The 23,029-nt window shown below is 42.6% G+C and overlaps 1 protein-coding gene across 4 annotated transcripts in view; it reads right to left on the bottom strand.

The window, feature by feature from the left end:
* Positions 1 to 1,274: 1,274 nt before the first annotated feature.
* The window catches only part of ARHGEF12 (Rho guanine nucleotide exchange factor 12), a 145,806-nt gene continuing 124,051 nt past the window's right edge, over positions 1,275 to 23,029 (bottom strand). For all 4 annotated transcript variants that reach the window (XM_047690928.1, XM_047690925.1, XM_047690926.1 and 1 more), the window contains 14 exons: positions 22,727 to 22,852; positions 21,026 to 21,140; positions 19,391 to 19,491; positions 16,100 to 16,177; positions 14,330 to 14,405; positions 13,618 to 13,785; positions 12,671 to 12,758; positions 11,858 to 11,944; positions 11,645 to 11,724; positions 11,109 to 11,342; positions 8,213 to 8,680; positions 7,107 to 7,423; positions 5,975 to 6,044; positions 1,275 to 5,407 (listed from right to left, as the gene is read on the bottom strand). In XM_047690928.1, coding sequence (XP_047546884.1) covers positions 5,397 to 5,407; positions 5,975 to 6,044; positions 7,107 to 7,423; positions 8,213 to 8,680; positions 11,109 to 11,342; positions 11,645 to 11,724; positions 11,858 to 11,944; positions 12,671 to 12,758; positions 13,618 to 13,785; positions 14,330 to 14,405; positions 16,100 to 16,177; positions 19,391 to 19,491; positions 21,026 to 21,140; positions 22,727 to 22,852 — 2,019 coding nt within the window. In that variant the 3' untranslated portion in view covers positions 1,275 to 5,396. The remainder of the gene's footprint in view (positions 5,408 to 5,974; positions 6,045 to 7,106; positions 7,424 to 8,212; positions 8,681 to 11,108; positions 11,343 to 11,644; positions 11,725 to 11,857; positions 11,945 to 12,670; positions 12,759 to 13,617; positions 13,786 to 14,329; positions 14,406 to 16,099; positions 16,178 to 19,390; positions 19,492 to 21,025; positions 21,141 to 22,726; positions 22,853 to 23,029) is intronic.

Here is a 23,029-nt window from a genome sequence, read left to right as displayed (position 1 = left end):
AGTTATATATAGGTCCAAAAGCACCCTAATCAAGTAAGGGGGAAAGACTTTAGACTAGAAAAAGAATTTTACGTACCTCGAATGATTTCACACCGAGTTCTCTGCTGACCCTCAGGGACCAATGGTGTCTCACTAACAACAGGCAGCAAAGCAAACACACCCCGATGGTTAAAATCAGGCAAGCGCTTGCCGTGAGCAGGACGAATTATACTTGACACAGCAGGAAAGAAATGGGAAACACCTACATCTAGTTGTTTATCTGTAATGTTTCAGGACATTCATCATAGTAGGAAGACACCATATTCAATTGAAAAGCAACTACTCATCAGGATCAATCCTCTTATCTTTCAAGACGGTACTGAACCTTTGGTGAACCAGTCCTCTAGGTTGGAAGAGGGCAGCCAAAAGTGACAGTAACTGCTCCATGCAGAGACAGTGCTCCTGTCAGAAGACGGCCATCCAGGAGCAAGTGGCAATAGAAGAGGTATTCATTCCCCCCAGCTATGTTCATCAACACAACTGCAACTACTAACAGGTTAATTTTCGCAAAGTTTATTTGAATAGCCTTAATTTTTAAAGGCTTAACTAAAAAAATCCTACAAAATACGAAGCATTTTTTTTTTTTGCTATGCTTATTAAAGCTATCAGCCAAATGTGTCTCTGAATGACTGAAAATTCAAATAGCATCCGATGAATAAGTCAGATGATACCTCTATGTCAAAACAAAACCAACATACCCACGAGCCAAACTCAGCAAGCCTTCAGAGTTGAAATGAGATCCATAAAAGCACAGAAATGTTGCTACTTTAGTTAGTCCAGCACTGGGGATAAGAATGGTAATAAAGACATCAGATGTTCATTTAGGGTAGCAGAAAGCCAATGTTATTTTCAAGTGAACCATGAATTCCACTGATTTATACACTTAAAAATGGTTAAAATGACAAATTTTATGTGTATATGTCCTACAATTTAAAAAAAATACCAACAATCGTTGAACTGTACACTTTAAAGGAGTGAACTGTACGGCATGTGCACTATGCCTCAATAAAGCTGCCACAGGTACAGCGACATTCCCAGCTGCTGGTGTCCTCACGGAAGCTCGCGCATTAGAGGGCAGCTGGCTGTCTCCCTAGTAAAGATGCTCTCACAAGCAGGGAGATGTGGGACGGTCCATGCCAGTGAGATTAATCAAGGCCTCCTTGGTGCCGAAGCTCTTCCGGGTAACTTGTATAAGACAGATCAAGGAGAATACAAATAAAAAGTCACATCCTTGGTTCCTTTAAGCATATTTAATATTTGAACTCTCATTTTCTATTTTCCCAGACCCCAGAAAACAGAAAGTTTTTAGATGACCAATATTTTGTTCCAGAAACATACAGCCTTATCAGCTAATTCATAAAAGAGCTATTTTACAAAGGTACACCTGGATAATTAGAACAATAAAGTCTTTTAGGCATTTCAAAATGTGATCAGTAAAAATACATGATTATTAATAAAGTTTTTTTTTAAAGATAGTTCCAGATTTTTTTTAAAAGTAATTTCTGTTAAAGAGTACATGATTGTATGGTGAACAAGGAAAATAAAATGTTCTAGTAGGAAGAGGCTTATTAAAAATAACCAATAGTGCGCACATTACAGCTATCACTTTTGCAGGACATTTGCTTAGCCATTGGCACCTGGAAATGGCAGACAGGGCTTCCTTCTACGAGGTACATTTTTTTTTTCTACAAGTTTGTTATCAAAACCATCAGTACCAGTGGGGAAGGCATAAGGAACGAGGCAAAAGAAACTCTTTTCTTGAAGAAAGGACAATTTTGCAGATCACTGAAAAGGGGTGGGACAGTTGGAAGAAAACAGGATTTACAAAACAAAAACACTAATGGTAGAGGGGGGCAAAAGTAGCCAGCAGAGAGAGGACCAGGGGGCCCTGCCAAATTTTCTATTTTGAGGTCCTCTGTACACACTTCTCAGTGATGTCCTCTGTGACACATAAGGAAGGAAATATTGACCCAAGCTCTAGTAGCTCAAAATAACATCATATACCACCTTCAGAGAAGACAGTTTCCAGTTTGAAATACAGAAGCTCCATGTAATACACCAAATTTACCAACATCACAAAAAAAAAAAAAAAAAAAAAAGCATGCAAGTAAAAGACAACTCACAGGAAGAATTATTTTACCTTCTAAACAGAAGAAAAAAAAATAAGGTTTTCTCCTTAATCACATTAGGTTCCCCCTTTCTCCTCCAAAAGCAAATAAAAACCTGTTTTAAAGGGACACATTCTTGGGGCGCCTGGCTGGCTCTGTCGGTAGAGCATGTGACTCCTGATTTGGGGTTGTGGGTTCGAGCCCCAAGGTGGGTGTAGAGGGTTACTTAAAAATAAAATCCTAAAAAAAAAAAAAAAAAAAAAAAAAGATAAAGAGCCACATCCTTTCCAACAGTGGTTACAAGCTGTTTTGGGGAACAGGAAGCCAAAAAAGCTAATGAAATATACCTTCTTATGGTAAAATATAATAAAGAGTTATAGTTTAGCTTCTAAAAGCCAAGACAACTCAGGCAGTCCAAGCTAGCTGATTTTAAAGTATGTAAAATATATGGCTTCTAGGGCTGTAATTATGATTTTAAATTATAGCACTTTGGGGGCTTGCTGATTTGCTTTGATTAACTCTGTTCTCTGAAAAGGAAGGAGACACTCCAAATGTAATTGGCCACTTAATACCAAAGAAGCCATGAGGCCCACAGAAGAGAGCGCAGGGTCATGGCAGGCCACTTCAGTGGCTACAACCCAGCTCTCCTGCTCTGGGGAGGCTGCTTTGCTCAGCAGCCTGGGATCCAGCTTCTCGTCAAGTAACTTTTGAGAGAACAGCTTTGATGGTGGCCACTGTTGCTCAGAGAGAGGAGGAATATCTAATTCCATCATCCTTCAGGGCCTATACGGCATCAGAGGAAAGTGGATGTGATTACAAGGGCCGAAAGAAAAGGAGGGTGTGGGAGGTGAGGCTGGGAAGGAGGAGGGAGAAGTTGGGCTGGTTAAAGAGAAAAAGAACACGGAAAATTGTGGCATCTTTTCAGACTCAAGACTTTGTTTTGGGTCTTCATTTAAAAATCCAGATATGAATTTATTTGGAAGTACTAGAGCTAGGGCCAAAGTATTTTTCCAGTTAGCCCGGTTCCAAGGAGAGGTTTAATCGCAGAAAAACAAAAACAAATTGTTGTTAAGGACAAGATGTGGCTGAGCTAGAACAGAAACCTGAAGTTTCTTAATTGAGTGCTAGAGAATCACGTGACTACCCTGGACTGTCTGAACTTAAGGTGAAAGTTCTATTTTTTTATTTACCTTTCTCCTGATTAAATAAATGCCAGCTGAGGACACTGGGGTCATGTGGCTCCAAGTGTGTTACCCTTTCAGCTGGGAGTGACTACCTGTTTCCAGCAGCATGTAACCAGTCTGTTTCTACCTGTTTCTCTTAAGAGATACAGAAAGTTCAAGTCCCAAGCTTCACTTACTAGCTCCTGCTTCTACAATTTTTACGCCCATTCTGATTCAATTGATACTTGGTCTACAACTAAAAGGGCATTTTAATTTAGAGATGAGGTCCAAAGATCCAAGTTGGGCTACTTAAAACCTAGGTCAGGTTTGAAAAGGCAGAAAACAGGAATGTGGACACACATGAGCTTGTTAAGTGGTAGTGGTGTTTATGAAAGTAGTAGGGAAGCCTTATCACCTGCGATGAGAGTGCAGGGGAAGAGTATTAACGACCTCCTGATTACCCACAGGGCTTAGAGGACACTCCTGAAAGATACGAGCAGTGGAGGAATGCTTTGCCTATGAACAGAATTTGAAGATTTGACAAATGATTGAGCTCTAGTTGGCAAACATACTCTAAAACAATGTATACCCGATGGACAAAGAAAACCACAGAAAGCCAATATAACCGAAGGAGTTCTCAAGTCACGATTCTGAAACATTGATCTCTGTTGGGTGCTGCCCATACTACAGTTCATTCTAGAGCAGGCAGTTAGCAACCCCTTGCCCACAGTTTCCAGTGTATGCTCTGGTCTGCAATTAAGGTCAGTCATGCACCAGTGTGGAGAAAGCTCCGGCAATGAAGTCAGAAGAAGTGCTTCCGGGGCTGGTATGAGCAGCTCCGCCTTCTCCACCGCACCCCTCTCCACTCCGCTCGTGGCTCTCCTCTGAACTCAAAGAGCCCTTTGGCACCATCAGTGCAAAATTAATATTAGAGTCAAACCTCCAGGTACTAAAATTTTACTGGCCTTGTGTTCAGCAGTACCCGTGGCTAATGACAGCCATAGTTCAACTCAGTAGTGATTCAGTTAGCTAACCTTCCCAGACTCTCACCCCCCAACCCCCGCTCCCGTCCCGCCCTTCCTCGGCACCCCCACCCCTGCCGCCATCTGAAGCTTCTCCATTTGTTGGTTTTTCCTTCCTGCTCAATCTGCAGGGATAATTTTATACAAGTGCCCAAGTCTAATGTATAATTACAAAAAATGCAACAATACCAAGAATAACGAATTCATAGCCAAGAAAATAAAATTTGCTTTCCTCTCCCTCCCAAATCCCTACCCTCAATAGAAAAGAAGACAACAGAAGAAAACACACCATTCTCAAGTGCCTGCTACTTAGTACACTGAGGATTTTCTGTTAATTGGGGGTGGATCCCAGCTACAGAGGACGGGTGCTTGCCTTGGGTGGGAGGAAGCCCGCCTGGACAGCACACAGCTCCAGTCCTCTGACCGCAGGAGCCATGGGCATACTGCGCCTCTGAGGTGCGCCTCAAAGACGATGCCTCCCGGACAGCAGAGTGCATGCAATCCAGTTTCGTGGAGGCTGGCTGCTCCTCCCTTCCCCGGCTTACTTCCTCCTCTCCGCCTCTCCACCCAGCCTCCTAATACCTCACCGGAACTCTTGGCTTCAGGAGCAACTGACCCTTGGGTGTACTAAACACAAAGGGCAAAAACTCTCACTACTCAATTAAAACAAAACATGGCAAAATAAAAATTAAAATGTGCTTTCAAATACGGAATGAAGTCAAATAAATACATCTGATTTTCTCTTTTTCTTAAGTCTAAGTAAAATTTCATATCCTACACCCAAAGCTCTATACATTTGGTTTTTGTTCTGAATCAAAATGAATTTCCGATAGTGAGGAGAGCAGAGTGAGAGTCAGGACTCCCTCCCTGACAGACTCGTGCAGCTGCCGGACTGTGAGGAACTAGTCCCGCTCTGGGTGCCCGGGGAACACGGCTGCCCCCAGGGGCTTCACAGGCAGACCCTCTGTCACACACTGTCTACATCCTCGGTGCAGCTGGGATGGGTGCCACAAGGCCGATGCTCAGAGTCCAACAACCATCAGTCACCTCCAGGACACGCGGCTCTAACTTTTATCTGGGAAGAATAAAGATACATAGGGATCAAATTAAGAAGAACAAATGAACGCCCCGAGAACATGTCTGACCCCTGCGGGTCTCGGTATGTCTTTCTGGATTGGGAAGACCTCACTGGATAACATGGAAGCAAATGTGGACAGACTGCTGCACTGAACACAGACCCATCTGCAGTCATGGGGAGACAGTGCTCCTACCGTCAGGACCGACACCGAAGGACAGACATGAGCCTCCCTCCCAACAGCACTGGCAAATCTCTTAGGAATCTAGGATTTACCAGGCCTACCCCCACCCTGTTTCCTGTTCTTGCAAAGGTGGGGGGGGGTGACGGGGGCGGGCAGATGGCGCAGAAACTGACAACCGCAGCGCATCGGAGGGGAGGAAGAGCCTAGTCAGCAGACTACAGCCTCTGCTTGATCTATGATGTTTGGAAACAAGTGGCTTTTTAAAGACAGGAAAGAAATGGAATCTCAGAAGGTTTCCACTTTAAAGAATAACAAATCATTTCATTTGAGGTACTGTTCAGGCAGAATGATTCGAGAGTCGGGAATCCACAATTTTCACATACCTGAGTGCTTGTCTGTGAGGGCTGATCCAGCCAGCCTTTGGCAAAGCATGCTGTAACTTTCCTCCACCTTCTGTAAAATAAGACCCACACGTTTGTCATTTGAACATCGTAATTTTTCTTTATGAAAACAGGAAGGCAAACTTTCCCATATTACCAGGAGGCACGTCTAGATTTCAACATTAACGTCATGAAGAATTTTGTTAGTGGGGGAGAAAAGTGAACCGCATTCCTTTCACCTCCCTTAAGTGAGTAACTTAAAACTTTCTCCCATAAAGGTGATTCTCCTACCCCCCGAGTCACCCTGGAAATAGTCCCACAGGTGACATGGGCTGTGTTAGAGCCAACCTGTCCATAGCAGATACTTTATCAGACCCTGGATGACACCAGCTACAATCACATGAAGAAGGGAAAACATGTCACGGGAAGTTAAAAACTAAGGGACACCGGTCTTTAGCTAAAAGGCTAAAGAACACTTTCAATGTTGTCCCTAAAGCCTCTAAGTAAATGAAGTCATGAAAAAACATTTGGGCTCTAGCAGTTGTGTCTACTGACAACAAAGTTTATAAGATAAAGTCCTTTTCTCAGTAATCACCACGGAAGTCAGTTTTGCAACAGCGGCTGGTACAGTGACGACCTCAATTCTGATTCACAAAACTCCATGTGTGCCCAGCTCTTGGGATCATGGGAGCCACTGGAGCCCACTTCTGTGTGTCCGAGCGTCTGGGAAACTACCGACATCACCTAACAATTCACGGATCATTAGTAAATGAAAGTATTTCCTAAAAGAGACTCTCGGAACGACACAAGCCCCACCTGTCACTGGCTTGCTGTCCACATATTCTCAGGCAGGCCAGCCAATCACCCCAAATATATTAGGGTGTTTATACCGAGAACCTCACACAAACATGCCATCTATATGGTACTATGACGTTTTCTGTTCTTACGATCAGCAACCAGATGCACCGTGATCTTGGCTTTTTATCCAAGTCTATTCACGAGTAATGGTCAAAGAAAACAGTAAATCTAGAATATGAACAAGGTCCCTGGCATCAGGATTTTGGTTGTTCTCTACCTCCTCTCTGTGAAACATGTTTCTTTACCCAAGCTTCGAGGACGCTGAGGTCTGAGGTACCTTTAAGTGTTCAAGGTCAGCCTCGATCTTACGAATGTACTCCATGATCTGGCTCTGTGAGTCTGCACAAGAGGGGGGACTCTGGATCTCAAAACAGGAATCCTCCATGGCTCCCCAGCGCTGCTGGACCAGGAATTCCGGGCTGAATGGTGAAGCTGCCCCGTCGGAATGGGCACGCTGGGGCGAGTGCTGCTGCGGGCGGGCAGAGTCTGTGGTGGGGGTGCCTGTCGTGGGCGGCGGGGGAAGCGAGGAGGCAAGCCCCTCATCCGTGGAGCTCTCCTGCACTGCTTCATAGCCATCGAGAATCAGATAGTTTCCTATTGACAGACACAGAACAGCCTGATGAGCTTCATGCCGCCTTCCTCACATCAAGGAACAGAGATGAGGGGCTACGCTGACAACCTCAAAAGCCAACAAAGGGGGAGAAGAGCCATTAATTCCTCACCTCCGGAGTTCAGTTTTAAGTACATCAGAATCTTCTCGCTTCAGGCTGAAGCGAAACTTAGCAAACTTTCATGTAACTTCTAAATAATTTCAGACCAGTTAGCATCTTAAAAGCTGGAAACTACAAAGGCCCTGTGTGGTTTTGCCACCGCCTCCCCAGCCACAGAGCTCTCGTGCCTCATCTCCCGCACGGGTGCCCCAGTTCTCTGCTATACCCCCTGCTCCTGGATGCCACACGGCTTCCCCCCTCACTGCCCGCACGGCTCTGCTCCCATGCTACTCACAGAGGCCCTCTTCCTCATCACCCCGTCTGCCCCTGGGTCTGACTTACGTTTCCTCCTAATTCTTCCCACCATCTGACATCTGTTGGTTTACTTATTAACCATGACTCTTTCCTCACCAGTATTCAAGCTTCACAAGGATAGTGGACTTTTCTGTGTTTCAGCCAATGCCGTAGCTCCCAGGCCCCGGGATGGGGTCTGGCATGGAGCAGATTCGGTAATTATTTACCACAGGGAAAAGTAAGGGCTACACACACGCACACACACGTGCACGCACACGCACACAGAGGGTCACGTGTGGATACCCAAACAACATCTGTCTCAGCACACAGCACAGGTAATAACCACCACAGTCCAAGTTCACGTGTGAAAGAAACTTGCCTGAGATGCGCAAATTAACATCCTCTTCCTTCTTAACTGCTCCATCACCTTCTGATGGATTATCGTCACTGTGTGCTTCACGGGCATCAAAAAAGTGCTCTCCACTCTCATCAAGACTCCCTTCGGGCTCTGCAGGAGGCATCTCCGGGGTCCTAAGCATGTGGTCCATTACTAAAATGTTACTTGCCTGGCTATCTTGGAATGCCAGAACCACTGAATCCCGTGGAGTCGAAGATTCAGCTGAAGTCCGTGGACTGTAACAAGGGGCAGCGTCACCAGTTCCAGTTCTAAAGGGCACGTGTCCTTCACCAGGAGGATAGGCCTTACTGTTCTCAGAGTTCTGGGCTCCACCGTCTGTCTGCACCCCTGAAGACGCTGTCCTGTATCTTGGGAAATGTGACCAGTCTTCCTGGGCGCTCTTCTCGGTCAAACCCAGCTGTTGTACGAGCAGCTGCTTCAGCAAGCCCACTGGAAGATTTAGGGAAGGAGGAGAAAAAAAACCACACATTTGCAATGATAACCGCAGACTGCCGGAATTAAATTAGTTTGTGGAGTCACCCACTATTTCTAAGGGTAAGTACCTTTTTAGTAACATAGAGTCAAAATGTTAATTTCGTGCGATCATTTTTTGTTTTTGTTTTGTATTGAAAAATGAAATAAGGCACCATCTAGAGAAAGTTTAACATTAAACAGACTTGGAAAGATGTAAGCCTTCTGAATGGGGAGGCACTGCTAAATCCCCAGTACCATGCCTGCCTCTCTTTTCTCTTCCATATAACGTGAGTAATACCCCAAGGGTATTTCTTAAAACAATGTTAAAAAGCTGTGTTATAAAAAAAAAAAAAAAAAAAAAAAATCTGTGTTATGCTAGAAAAGAAGCCCTTGAAGTTTTGCTTTTTCAGAAGCAGACACTGTATATACACAGGTGTTATTTTTTCTAATTTTATTAGAAACATAGAACATTTATTTTGTCATTTATAATATGCCAAGGAATCTCCTTAAATGCAAAGAAAATAAAGCTACCCTGTAATGAGACTTACTTTCAATGATTTGGTAGCATGTATACTTTCAAAGGATAAGAAAATGTTTATGAGTTTTTAAAAATGACCTTAACTAGAGGCTCAACTTCCCTAGGCTGTTGAAAAGAGAAGCAACTTAGTTTTCAACGGGCAGGTGTATGCTATGAGGCCACGCATACAATGACAGAGTCACTGCAACAGTGTCAGTCAAACCATCAGAAAGCATTCTGACTGTTCATTTAGGAGAATCGACAATAAAGTAGATCTTTGAGAACGTGAAATTCCCAACTTTTAACTCTGCCTAATTTCTTTCTCCTGTTTCTCTTGACAAGGTCTCCACTAGCGTTTGGCCCTCTGTCCTTCTAACTACACTTCGTAAGAGATGCTGTGCATTCCCCCGGCTCTCACACTCAAATCTAGCTCTCCCCTACCCTCTCACCAAAGCTCCAGTCTTAAAACTCCAACCTCCTGCTCGTTACTTCCTCTAAAATAGCCTGCCAGTTTTAAAATTGAGCCCATAATCTCTGGCAAATAGAAAAAGGGGGAAAAAAAGAAAGTGTGGCAGTGGGCAGTAGTAATCCTTTCTGACTTTGATTTCTGACAAGAACATGGAAATCATCTAAATATTCCCTTTTCTTTGCCCTTGCACCAAGTCGATTATTTTAAGTAATTGCTGCCTCCTCACTTGATTTTTTTCCTCTAATACCGTTCCAGCCCAAACCCTTTCTGCCTCAAGCCCAGCCCACCATAGCGCCTTCACACTAGCCTCCCCCTCCTGGTCTCCTCCCACCCCAACCTTTCCACCCTCTCAGCCTGAGTCATCTGTTCTCACTAGTCATACCCTAGCTTCAAAACTTCAAATGGTTCTCAGCAGCTAGAGCAAACCTTCTCAGCCTTTCCCCTCCTCCGGGACACCTGCGAGATGGGACAGGCTCCCATTTGTAGGTGATTCTCAGCCAGGCTAGAGTGGGGGGCCAGCTAATAAGAGTGGCAAGGGCCACCCTCCTTGTGGGTATGCACTGTGTGTGTGAGAGAGACAGAGAGACAGACAGAGAGAGGGGACAGGCTAGAGTGGAGAGTACTGCAATCTCTAAAGAAAACTAGAAAAATATCTGTAGTTTGAAAAAGCCCTCAAAACACGTGCTGCACCATTTTTTTTTCCAGAAAGAGAGCACGTGTGTGTGTGTGTGTGTGTGTTTGTGTAAGAGGGAGAGAGGGGCAGAAGGAGCGGAGAGAGGGAAAGGGGGGGGGTGGAGAGAGGGAGAATGAATCTGAAGCAGGTGCCATGCCCAGTGCACAGCCCAATGCAGGACTCAACCTCCCGACCCTGAGATGACGGCCTGAGCTGAACTGAGAGTGGGACTCTTGACCAACTGCACCACCCAGGTGCCCTGTGTGCTGTGCCATCCTTAAAACCCAGAGGACTCAATGTGGCATTTCAGGTTCACAGTGGCTGGCCTCAGCATCCCATCTCCTACCTTTCCAGGCTTCTCTCCCACCCCCTGCACCAGTGCAGCATGCTCGCCACTCTCAGAGCACCCTCGGGGCCTCCTGTCTCTGTACTTCTGGTCCTACCATGATTCTTACCTGTACCTTCTCTACATACCTGAGCCTTACCCATTCTACAAGGTAATAATCACCTCTCCCTTGTCTCCTGATGCTTCCCTCTCTTGTCACCAAAACCAGATCAATTCTGACACACCTGTATTGGTTAAATAGTGGGAGGTTTTCTATCTTCTTCCCAACTAGATGGTAAAATTCTTTAAGGGAAAAGTCAGAGTTCCCACTTCTTTGGATTCTCCCTACATGGCTGCACAGTCCATGACACAACTCGGGTCCTTCACAAGTACCTGTGTTAACTCAGGAATAAAACTTACAATTCCTTAGTGCATCCAGTGCCCACCGTTCTTCTGAGGCAGGCAAGTGTGGGTCTGGGCCCGGGATTTGGTAACTTGCTCCAGCTTCCTGCAGAGTCCCGTCTGCGTGCTGCTCCTTAGCAAACTGTCTCTCAGCCACAAAGAGATCGTCTACCTCGGATTTCCCAGAGGTACCCAGTGAATGCGACTGAGGTTTGGATGATATTAAGGGAGACTCTAATCCCAAATCTCTGTCTGTCCAATGGAACAGAAAAAGCAGAACAGATCTTAAACAAAACGGTTAATTTTTAACGTGAAGCATTCAGGCAGTACTCGGAACAGAATAACCACACGAGGACAGAGACCACCGGCTGTTAGGGAAGACACACTCAAGAGTGGCGTTACCAGGGTGCACGCGAGGCTCGTAAGCGAAGTCTGTGAAAGTAAAACAGCCGACGCGAGAATCTGCATAAACCGAAAGACTTCAAGTTTCTTTGCCTTTTCCCAAGTAACATACAGACTCCATTCTTCCAGGTTAAGCTAACACATCAGTTTACCTGGACTCTGCAGACCAGGGACCGAAATGCTGTGATGTTCCACTTTTAATTTGGGAGCTGTTTCTTCATCGTTGTCACCTCTGTGGAAGAAAAAAAAACAATCTTTCAGCTTCGTGAGGTGCCTAAACATCACCACAATGAAATGTAAGGATCATCCCTTCCTTTCCTGACCAAAACACAGTCAGTCGTACTACGAGGCGGAGGCAGACTCACTCGCAAGGCGGGGACTGTGGCAACGGGATGGGCTTTGCGGACTGCTCCTTCACTGAGGCGGCCATCCGACAGATTAGGTCTTGCCAGCTGCAGGGAGTTTGAAAGGATCCAAAATCCAACAGGGAGAGGGGGAGAAAAATGTCCTTTAAATACACTCAGAAAGAAATAACAACAAAAACAAACAAACCAGAAACCAAATCAAGCCAATCCAACAAAAAACCCTCCTTCTGCCAGAGAGTGTCTGTTATTTTGGCTTTTAAGTAGAAATTATAAAAAACGCTGCACCTTAAAGAAAAACCTAACAAACAACATTACAGATACACTGAATGTCAAAAAACTTCACTTGACCCTTCTGAGAATTCTTCCTTAGAGAAGATAATTGCAATAGTATAGAATCAAAATAAGGAACATCAAACTAAAAAGGAACACATTTTTAGAAAAACATCTTGAGGGGCGCCTGGGTGGCTCAGTGGGTTAAGCCGCTGCCTTCGGCTCAGGTCATGATCTCAGGGTCCTGGGATCGAGTCCCACATCGGGCTCTCTGCTCAGCAAGAAGCCTGCTTCCCTCTCTCTCTCTCTCTCTCTGCCTTCCTCTCCGTCTACTTGTGATCTCTCTCTGTCAAATAAATAAATAAAATCTTTAAAAAAAAATCGTTGTAGAAAAACATCTTGACAAGAATATATGGGAAGTCCTTGTTTCAACATAGTTTTTGGTTTCCAAAGTACTATTACAAAAACCAAGTTAAGTTTATAGAATAACATATTGAGAATAATAAAAACTATTAGAGCGAGGTAGCTCTATCTAATACATACACAGTCTTTTCGGAAACCGTCTGTGCCACCAGCTCATAAATTTGGGCTCCATTGTCTGACATGGAGATGACAAATAAAGCTTTGTTATCTGGAAGAAATAAGAGAGAAATTACTCTAACACATTAATATAACCTAGAGGCCATGAAGGATGCTTCTAGAGTCCTGGTTTATTCCACACTTTATCTGGTTAAAGGCTAATCAGCTCACTTTGTAAAAATTCATTAAGCTGTACACTTAAAATCAGTGCAACTTACTGTATGTTACATTGTATATATCACACTTCAATAAAACCAAGATCATAAAAACTAGCATGGATTCCACAGTAACTTCATAGAAACAAGGAGATGGCTGTATATCTGAATTAAGGAGCACTATGATGTTTTCACATTTATTTTGAATTGCCCATTTGCTAAACAGTTACTTAATAATATTCAATAAATACTGGAGAAAAGAGGTCATCAGTTTATCTTGCTGTTATAGAACTAACAAGTTTTAAAAGGATTCCACTGTTACTATGATTAATATATAATTTGCTAACTTAAATGGATTTCCAAAATCCCAAACTACACCCACCTCTCCATTTTTGCTTGTTTGCTCTTTTATCACAAATCAAAAAACATACAACTCTAAGGAAAGCCTTTTCATTTAGATTACCTCTCAGTTCACCATCTTCCTTGGTACCTGTCCATAATCTGACTAAGGAATAAAGATCAAAGGAGCATGCAGGAAATTTTCCAATGCAGAAAACTGCTTGGAGAAGTCAGGCTTCCCAAATAATTTGGGGGTATAAACTCTTTTTTGGGGGGGTATAAACTCTTAATTTACTTTCTAAGCAGTAAATCATTTCATTCCATTTGTCCACCAGTCGGGCTATTTGACCAATACTGACTATCTTGTAAAACTTCACAATGAACCCCAGGTCGCTGTCACTCCTCGGACATACTTGCCTGTTGCCACTTGTCGGACCAGCACTGTATTCAACTTAATGACAGGGCTGAATGTGTGTTTGCTGTCAGCGGTAGATGCCAGAATCTTGCTATGACATCTTAACACCAGTCTGTCATCCTGCTTCTGTAACAATACAAGAATGTCTTCCAGCAGCAATGTGTACAGATCTGGAAGTCAAAGCGGGGAGAAGGTGATTAGCACAGACACTGAGATGTGTTTTATAAACTTTAATAACAATTTGACAGAGAAGATTTATTCCTGTTAAATCTAATACATTTTAAAGGTTGGCTTGCTATTGTCTTTCTTAGTTTCATTTTTTAATAATTCATTTTTATATTGTAACACACCAAAGTGTCAATCTGTGACTGACAAGAAATTTTAAAAAAACAAAAAAACCAAAACCATGATTCCTCACCAGAGATAGTTTAAAATGGAGTGGTTTAAAGAAAGCTTATTAGAAAGCTCATTAGAATATAAGAATGCTGGAGACAGGACCAAATCATGACAAACTTTTCTGCTTCAGCCCTCAGTGGATATTTAATGCACTTCACCTAGAATAAAATAACATAAGCAGATCTTCTGCAAAAAGAACAGGGCAGCGCCGCTCACTCCTGTCACTGAAACCCACCAACGGCTGTCTCTTCTCTGTTATTAACCTGAAGGAACTTTACTTCCTCCACTCTCCCCAAAACTGACGGACATTACACCTACCAATAGTTTTATCTCGATTCACCTTCCAGACCAATGGTCCTTCATGAATCATCTTCCTTTTTGTTAAATCCAAATTCTGCCAAAATAAAGAGAATTACACATGAATTATTTCCAAGCACTAAGTGACAGGATATTCCAGAGAGTCTCTTCAAGAAATTCTTCATATGAAAGAAGCTATTTACCTTCACTATCATTACTGGTATCTGCCAACTACTGAATATGGAATGAATATGGAATAGAGATCAAGTTACAGCAGGCTGCATATAATTTCCTAAGTTAGAGGTATCTTGTAGAAAAACATTCAAGAGTGCTGCCTTCTGAATCTTACACTAAATACATGATAATTGCTTATGAAAATGAAGCTGCAAACATTCGGCCACTGGATTCACAGCCTGTCCCCTAATTTTCCGATGAACAACTAAATGAGGATGGTGCATAGCTTATCTATCTGTAAGAGGCCTATGAGTGCCAAGCTCTAGTTCCAAACAAAGTTCTAAGGAACAGTACCCATGAAAAAGTCCAGGCAGTACTTAACCTTGCTCCATATATTAAAAATTTATTTTTTAAAAATTTTTTTAAAATTTTATTTATTTATTTATTTTTAAAGATTTTATTTATTTGACAGAGATCACAAGTAGGCAGCAGCAGGCAGAGATAGGGGAGGAAGCAGGCTCTCCACTGAGCAGAGAGCCCGATGCGGGGCTTGATCTCAGGACTCCAGGATCATGACCTGAGCCGAAGGCAGAGGCTTTAACCCACTGAGCCACCCAGGCGCCCCAAATTTATTTTTTTTTAAAAGATGTATTTCTTCTTTGAGGGAGGAGGGGCAGTGGGTGAGGGAGAGAGCCCAAGTCCCATGTGGGACTTGATTTCAGGACCCTGATATCATGACCTGAGCCAAAACCAAGAGTTGGACGCTTAACCGACTGAGCCACCCAGGCACCCCTAAGAACTAATAATTTAGTCAGAGAATCATCTCTTAGTGTAGATAGCTCTAAGAAAAATCTCATTCTCTGGAAGTGAAGGGGTTGAGCATATTAAGCATGCTTTTTGATAAGATGCTATATATGATATAAAAGTCTAGTTTAGGGGCGCCTGGGTGGCTCAGTGGGGTATGCCTCTGCCTTTGGCTCAGGTCAAGATCTCAGGGTCCTGGGATCAAGCCCCACATCAGGCTCTCTGCTCAGCAGAGATCAGTGATCTCTGTCTGTCAAAATAAATAAATAAAATCTTAAAAAAAAAAAAAAAAGTCTAGTTTACTAGCCACCAAATAAATCTACCAAAACAACCACCTACAAAAAAGACTGAAAATACTAAGTAGTTCCTTAATACAAAAGCCCCACATGACAGAGATAGCAATTACAAAATACTTTACTATCATTCCTGTAATGGTTTCAACATTTCTGCTTTTGAAGAGCTTCATGAAAAAATTATCTTGTTTTACTCAATAATCTGGAAAGTTCCCAGAGTAAACACCCCTACTCTCATTCAAACTATAAGAATACAATAAAATTAAACAACTAACGTTCCTTAAGTCCCCTGCAAGTTCTTGTTACAAAAAGTTAGTTTTACACAAAATATTCTTCTAATGAAAGACTGAAGTCATCTTCACATAGACCAGGCATTGAAAAAGAAGAACAGAATCAGAACTACAATCTATGATAGAAGAACTTCTTCAGCTGATGGATGCCCCTCTGAGATGTTAGTAATCTGCCAGGTCTTTAGTAAATTGCATTTTTTTTTTTTAATTACGATTAGACCATCTCTCACCCTGAGCTCTTCCACGTTTGGGTACTCTGACAACTTCAGATTAGAGGTATCCAGACGACGCTGATAGTCTTCTAAACGCTGAAAATTAAGACAAGGTGGAGCCAAGGTTACTGCTTTGGATATCGGTGGTTTCTATATACCTGACCCAAATCGATGTTTTAACCTGCTTTTTACACAGCTCTCTGCAACACTAGACATAACTGACAACTCTTTCTTTCTCTGAGAAAGAGCGAGCAAGCACAAGGCAGGTGGAGCAGAGGGAGATGGAGAGAGAAGCTCAATCAGACTCTGCCCTGAGCACGGAGCCTGAGAAGCAGCTCAATCCTGGGACCCTGAGATCATGACCTGAGCTGAAACCAAGAGTTGACACTCAACCAACTACACCACCCAGACACCCTACAGCTCACTCTTAATCAAACCACCTCCTTTCCCTGGCTTTGGAGACATCACACCCTCTTAGTTTTTCTCTTCCCTTTTTGGATGTTCTTCCTCAATCTGCTTTTCAAACTCACTGACTTCTAACTTAGCTTATGGTTATGCTTTGAATATGTAAGTATGGACATGGTACAAAATTTGAAAAGTAATATAAGGTGCACAGTGAAAATGAAGTCTCCCTCCAGTCCTGTCCTCCTGCCTCTCTATCCCCAATTTTCTCTAAAAAAAAATCCCTAATACTCATTTCTTAGGTAGTCTATGAGAAAAATTCTAAGCAAACAGAATATGTGCATATATATAAGTATACTTGTCTCTGTACATGTTGTGTATATCTATATCCTTTTTAAAAAGATAGGATAGCATAATATATTAATACATGTACTACTCATACGGTAAGACGATCACATACACATCTGTGTATGTGTGTCTCTCTCGATAAATCTTGGCGACTGCTCTACATTAACACATACAGAGAGAACTCACTCTTTAAGTGGCGTATGGCATTCAGCCCTATGAATGAACTACAGTCTATTTAACTACACTTTACTGATGGACATGTAAGTTACTTCCAATCTTCTCCCATAACAAATAAATACTGGGATAGCATGGTCTTAAAACATATATTTTTATAGATATGTGCAGATACACCTGTAAGATAAATTTCTAAAGAAACAACAATTAGATCTAAGTGTATGTGCATTTTCCCCAAGATTATAAAAATGTCCAAGTACACAGAAAAGTCTGAAAGTGTATAGTGAGCACCTATACACCCACACTTCCATTCTGGGTCATATTTGATATATTTGTTCTTGTCATAGGTCTGTTCATTCCTCTGGCTATCTACCAATCAACTACACATCTTGAATGCATTACAAAATAACTTATAAATGGAAGCACACTTTACCTTTAAACATTTTAGTGGGCATATCATTAATAAGAGTTCAATATTTATTAACAGTTGTTTTTAAAATAAAATTTACATACAGTGAACTGTATGTATTTTAAGTGAACCTTCCCGAAACAAGTTATATATATGCATGCACCTGTGCAATCGAACTCCTAGCAAGACACGAAGTATTACCATCACCACAGAACGTGTCCTCATGCTTCTTCCCAGTCACTATCTGTTCCCACGTGCCCAGTGACAACGACTTTTCTGACCTTTTTTCCCCACCACTGATTAGTCTGTTCTAGAAGTTCACAGAGATAAAAGTATGTATCTATATACACACACACTCTTGTCTGCTTTCATTCAGCACGTTTGTGAGATGCAATTGTGTTGTGTCTATCAGTAGTTCATTCCCTTTTATTGCTGGAATTTATTATCCTAGTTTATGACTATACTCTCAGTTGGTTTACGCTAGAAACATACAAGTCTGTGGGCACAGATCTCCCTTTCTCCTGGGTAGATTACCAGGAACAAAATCACTGGGTCAAAGGGCAGATGTATGAATATGTGCATTTTTAATTTAGCTACATATTGCCAAAATGCCCTCTGGGGTTTTATCATTTTATACTCCAAACCACACATCTGAAAGTTCCTGATTTCCCACATCAACACAGCTGTCATCACTTGGTTCCTAAGAAATTATATCCAGGTCCAGGGACCCCATTATTTGTATATATGCTCACAATCTTACACTTTTCTCTTCAGCACAGTCCTCTTACAGGTGGATCCGTAGAGCCAAATGCATACCAACATTTCACCTCCTAACCAAAACCTAACTCTGCATCTGCCCCACAAATCTGGGGCTTCTTCCCTCAGCCCGTCCACCCAAACGTGTAAGCCAGAGAGCTGGGACTTATTGCTACCATCACACTTCTCTTCAAATCCTTCTCTAAATCAGTCACCACATCCTATCAATTACCTTGTAAAGATTTCCCCAATTCTTGCGTCTCTTGAGCCACCACCATCTGTCCTGACCGGCTGCAACAGACCAGAGTGAGCTCTTCCACTCCCTTTCTGTCCCCTTCACCCGTTCTCCATAGACTGGTGTGAGTGGTACTTACACGGCAAGAAAAATACGGACACGCCACTCTGCTTAAATGTCTATAATGAATTCCTACTGCTTTCAACCTCAAAATCTTTAACACTGTCCACAGGAGGACCCTGTATGACTTCACCCTGACCTACTGTACCTCATTTCACTCTACTCTGAGTTTGCTTTTTAGGCATGATCCACACTAACCTAATCTTTCAGCTCCTCAAACAGGTCATGCTTCCTTTTTACCCCAGGACTTTTGTATATGCTGTTCCCTCTACTTATAAGGTTGTTCCCTACCACATTCTTTGGATTTCCGTTCATTTTTCAGAGCTTGGCTTAAATGTCAATTCCTGAAGAAAGCTTTCTCCAATGCCCACCACCTGACATCCTCAAACCAGGCTCGCCCCATACCCCCCCCACACTAGTACATCTATTCCTGGCATCCCCCAATTCTCCTTCATAGCAGCTATCACAACTCACATAAAATACCTGCACTAAAATCTGTTCAATACTTTCTATCCTGCTAGAAAATAAGCTCAGTGTAGGCACTTATTTTATTTATTTACTTAAGCACCCTATATCCTGCACTCGGCATCCACTCAGCGTACAGATGCTCTTTACAAAAAAGCCAAATACAAATCTGATGTTCTACCACAAATTGGTCTGGACCCACCTACTACATGAACAGCTACCAAATGCCCCACCTGTCAATCATGTAACGGTAATTCAATGATTATTTTACAGATTCCAGTGACTTACTTAATACTAACTTAGTACTCACCTATTGCTAACTTAATACTCTCACTATGTTAATACTAACTCAATACTCTTAGTATGTTACCCTGTGTCCTCTTGCTTTCCCCCTTCTTACCTGTTTGTTTTCTGCCTCCTTGACAGCCTGATTTACATAATTTAAGATCTGACGACAGTGATCTGCAGCTTTCTTCACCTTCTCCCTTTCCACTGGCAATTCTAAGCATGGCAGCAGGGCGGGGCAGGGGTGGGGGTGGAATCCAGATGTAAAATAAAGGAAATCAGAAAGGAACATAAATATAAATATATATGTAAGTGAGATATCATTTTATGTCAACAGTTAGAAGAATATACTATGACCTTGAATATTTTTATACCGGGCTAAAATCTACGGCAGAATCCCAATTCTGATAATCTTTGGACAGATGAGACATCTTATGACAGTACATTAACACACAAATACTCATCTTTAAAAAGAAGCCACTGTATAGAATCCCAAGTTCAAGAAGCTAGGCTTTAAGTCAAGTACCAGACCCCTAGGGAGCGGGTCTCATTCACATTATAACTTACATGAATGGGGCCCCTTCTCCACCTAGAATCTCTCCTGATGCAGAGCCTATGTGATTATGTCTAGTGGACCTGTTAAGCAGTAATTTTTTAATGATAACACAATGAAAAGAAATCCAGAATAAGTTTCTTTGAATTTGAGATTACATTACTTTATTTAGTTGAGAGAGAGAGAGCACGCCAGCATGAGGGGCAGAAGGAAAGGGAGAAGCAGACTCCCCTCTGAGCAAGGAGCCCAGTGCAGGGCTTGATCCCAGGACCCTGGGATCATGACCTGAGCTGAAGGCAGACGCTTAACCAAGTTGAGCTACCCACGCGCCCCCTGAGATTACATTTAAGGAAAGAAAATAGATTATAGCATTTGTATCATTAAAAGATGGAATTCACCAGAATGCGTTGAGATTACACTGAGGCCTACAATGTAAAGAATGCCGAAACTGGAATATTTAAAACTACAATTCTCTGAACAGCAACCTACCTCTATTCAACAGGTATATTAAAGTATAAAAATTCATGTGTATGAGTATTTTCAAATTCTCAGGTGTAAGAAACAGGAGTTTGACTGCATAAAATTATGAATGAGAACGGAGTATGAGACCCTGAAGCTCAGCTGAGAAACCCGGATTCATTTCCTGGTTCAAAACAGGAGAGCAGAGGCGACACAAGCTGGCCGGGCTCAGTGAGGTACGTATACGGACGCAGAGCGGTTCTGCAGCCGGGGTAAGAGTTCTTCAAAGCAAACACGACGTACCCTATTGGAAGAACCGTACCCAAAGTGCACTTAGTCTGGAAAGCACCAGAGAGCCAACACGGCGCCCTTGAGGGGCTAAATTGCTCTCCGCCACAACTACTTAATTCTCCTCGTTACAGGGAAAAAGCAGTCAGAGACAATTTATCAACCAACGAGCACGGCTATGTTCCAACCAAACTTTTTTTACAAAAATAGGTGATAAGCCAGATTTGGCCCACGAGTCGTAGTTTGTCAAACGCTGTATTTAACGTGCTTCTAATGGAGCACATTAAATCAAATAGCCTCAGGAAGACTTGACTGGATCTTGCTAGAAAATGCTGCCAGACTCTGGAAATTGAACCCTTCGGCACCGGGACGCGGCGAGAGATTATTTAGCAGGACATGGGGTTTTCTGTTTTGTTCCTAAGCTTTTTAATTTCAGTGAGAATGCGATACCTGTGTATTTGGCAATATTATCCAACAGAAGAGGGTACTTGGTAAGCCTCTGCATTTGTGTAGGAATGATATCCTTCAGCTGCAGACGACGACACAGAGGATTACTCTCAGCATCCTAAAATTAAAATAAAATAAGTGAATTTGTGATCCTTATTAGGACTATAGTTACCCATCACATGCCATGTATTCCTCATGGATGGGTCTACAACCGTTCTGGTTATTAAATCAAGACTTAAAAAAATAAGGTATACCATGGCCCCCCTATATTTCTGCTTTCTCCTTTACTCACATAATGGGGGTGGGGAGCCTTTATCACTAAGCCAGTGGCTTCTTTCTTATCTAAGCAAAAATTGAGACCAGCCATAACCAACGCTAAGAACTGCTTGCTTGAGATAACACAGTTTTATCTTCACATATTCATTTTCCTCTGACGGGCATTCCTACCAAAAGTTAGTCAGCTGATTTGTTATTTGCCATTCCAATAGGTACAACAGATCATCAGGCTGGATGTACCCCAGCTCATCTCTAATAGGGGGTCTGCAAACTTTAGTAAAGTACCAGGCAATAAATACTTGAGGCTTTGCATGCCATACAGTCTTTGTCACAACTACTCAGCTCTGCTGTTTTAGCACGAAGAGAGCCACAGACAGTAGGTAAATGAATGAACGTGGCCGTGTGTAGTGAAGAGTTCTGAGATGGCCTTCTCGATTCCCACTCTCCAGTGGACCCGCCCTGTATAATCACCTCCCCCGGAATGTGGACAGAACCTGTGAACATGATAGGTTATCACTCATCTGATTAGGTTACTATCAGTTAACTTTGTGTTGATCAGAAAGGAAAGTGTTTCCTAGGGGAGTCTAACTTAATGAGAGGAGCTCTCACAAGAAAGCTGCCAGAGAGACACAATCCTTCTAGCTTGAGAGAAAGGAAACGACTATCATGTCAACTGCCTATGGGGCCGAGTGAGAGAGATACGGGCATTCTCTAGGAGCCGAGAGCAGTTTCCAGCCAACGACAAGACAGCGGTCTTGTTTATACATTTACAAGGACATGAAATCTGTGAACTACCAGGGAGCTTAGAAGAGGACCCCAAGTCTCAGAGGGGAACTGCAGCTCCAGCTGACCCCTTCCTTTCAGCCCGGTGCAGGCATGAAGGGAGGACCCAGTCAAACAGTATCTATACCTCTAAACCACAAGAACTGGGACATGATTCGCTTGCATTAAGTTGCTAAATTTGTGGTAATTTGTTCTACCACAGTAAAAATTTATTACACTGTATTCCAATAAAACCCCACAAAAACAGGCAAGAGGCTGGATAGGAACTGTGGGCCACAGTTTATTGACGCTTGGTAGATACCAATACGTACACCTCAATAAGTATGAGTGCTGGCACACTCTTCTCTGGGCTAGTTATGAACCCATTCTCGTGTTCTGACCACATTATTGTAACAGCTTACATGGGACATTTCCTGACAGTATCTCCACAGCAAGGTGGATTTCTCTGTCAAGTATTTTAACCCTGACATATACTCTTTATTATTTACCATTGCAAAATCACCCTTTTACTCTCCAGGAATTTTAAGAGCTAACATATGGCTTTAAAAAGGGTTAACATAATCCTTGTAAGACTCTTAGTCTTAGAATTCCTATCTGATAAAAAAAAATTGCATTTTTTTTTCTTTCATGACTCACTCAACTCACTTGCACAAAGGTCTGGAATCGAGAATCCTTTTTCTGACGAGACTTGATCATTTCCAGGGCAAAAGGTTGGTTACTGCAAAAGGTAGCAGCAGCGTGCTTCAACTTGTCCTCCCCTGGTCCACTGAACTGTGCCAAGAATGCAAAGAACACAACAAAGAATGGCAGACTGAGCTTATCTAAAGCCAGGCAAAGTGAGAGACAACCACGATCCTTCTGATATTCCACTAAGTTCTCTCAAGTGACAAGAAACGGAGACCTACATATCTCTGTGAACTATCAATGTTTCTCCATTAAGAAGGTCAG

The sequence above is a fragment of the Lutra lutra genome, chromosome 10, assembly GCF_902655055.1.
Source record: "Lutra lutra chromosome 10, mLutLut1.2, whole genome shotgun sequence".
NCBI classification, from domain to species: domain Eukaryota; kingdom Metazoa; phylum Chordata; class Mammalia; order Carnivora; family Mustelidae; genus Lutra; species Lutra lutra.
This window is presented reverse-complemented; position numbering and strand designations above follow the sequence as displayed.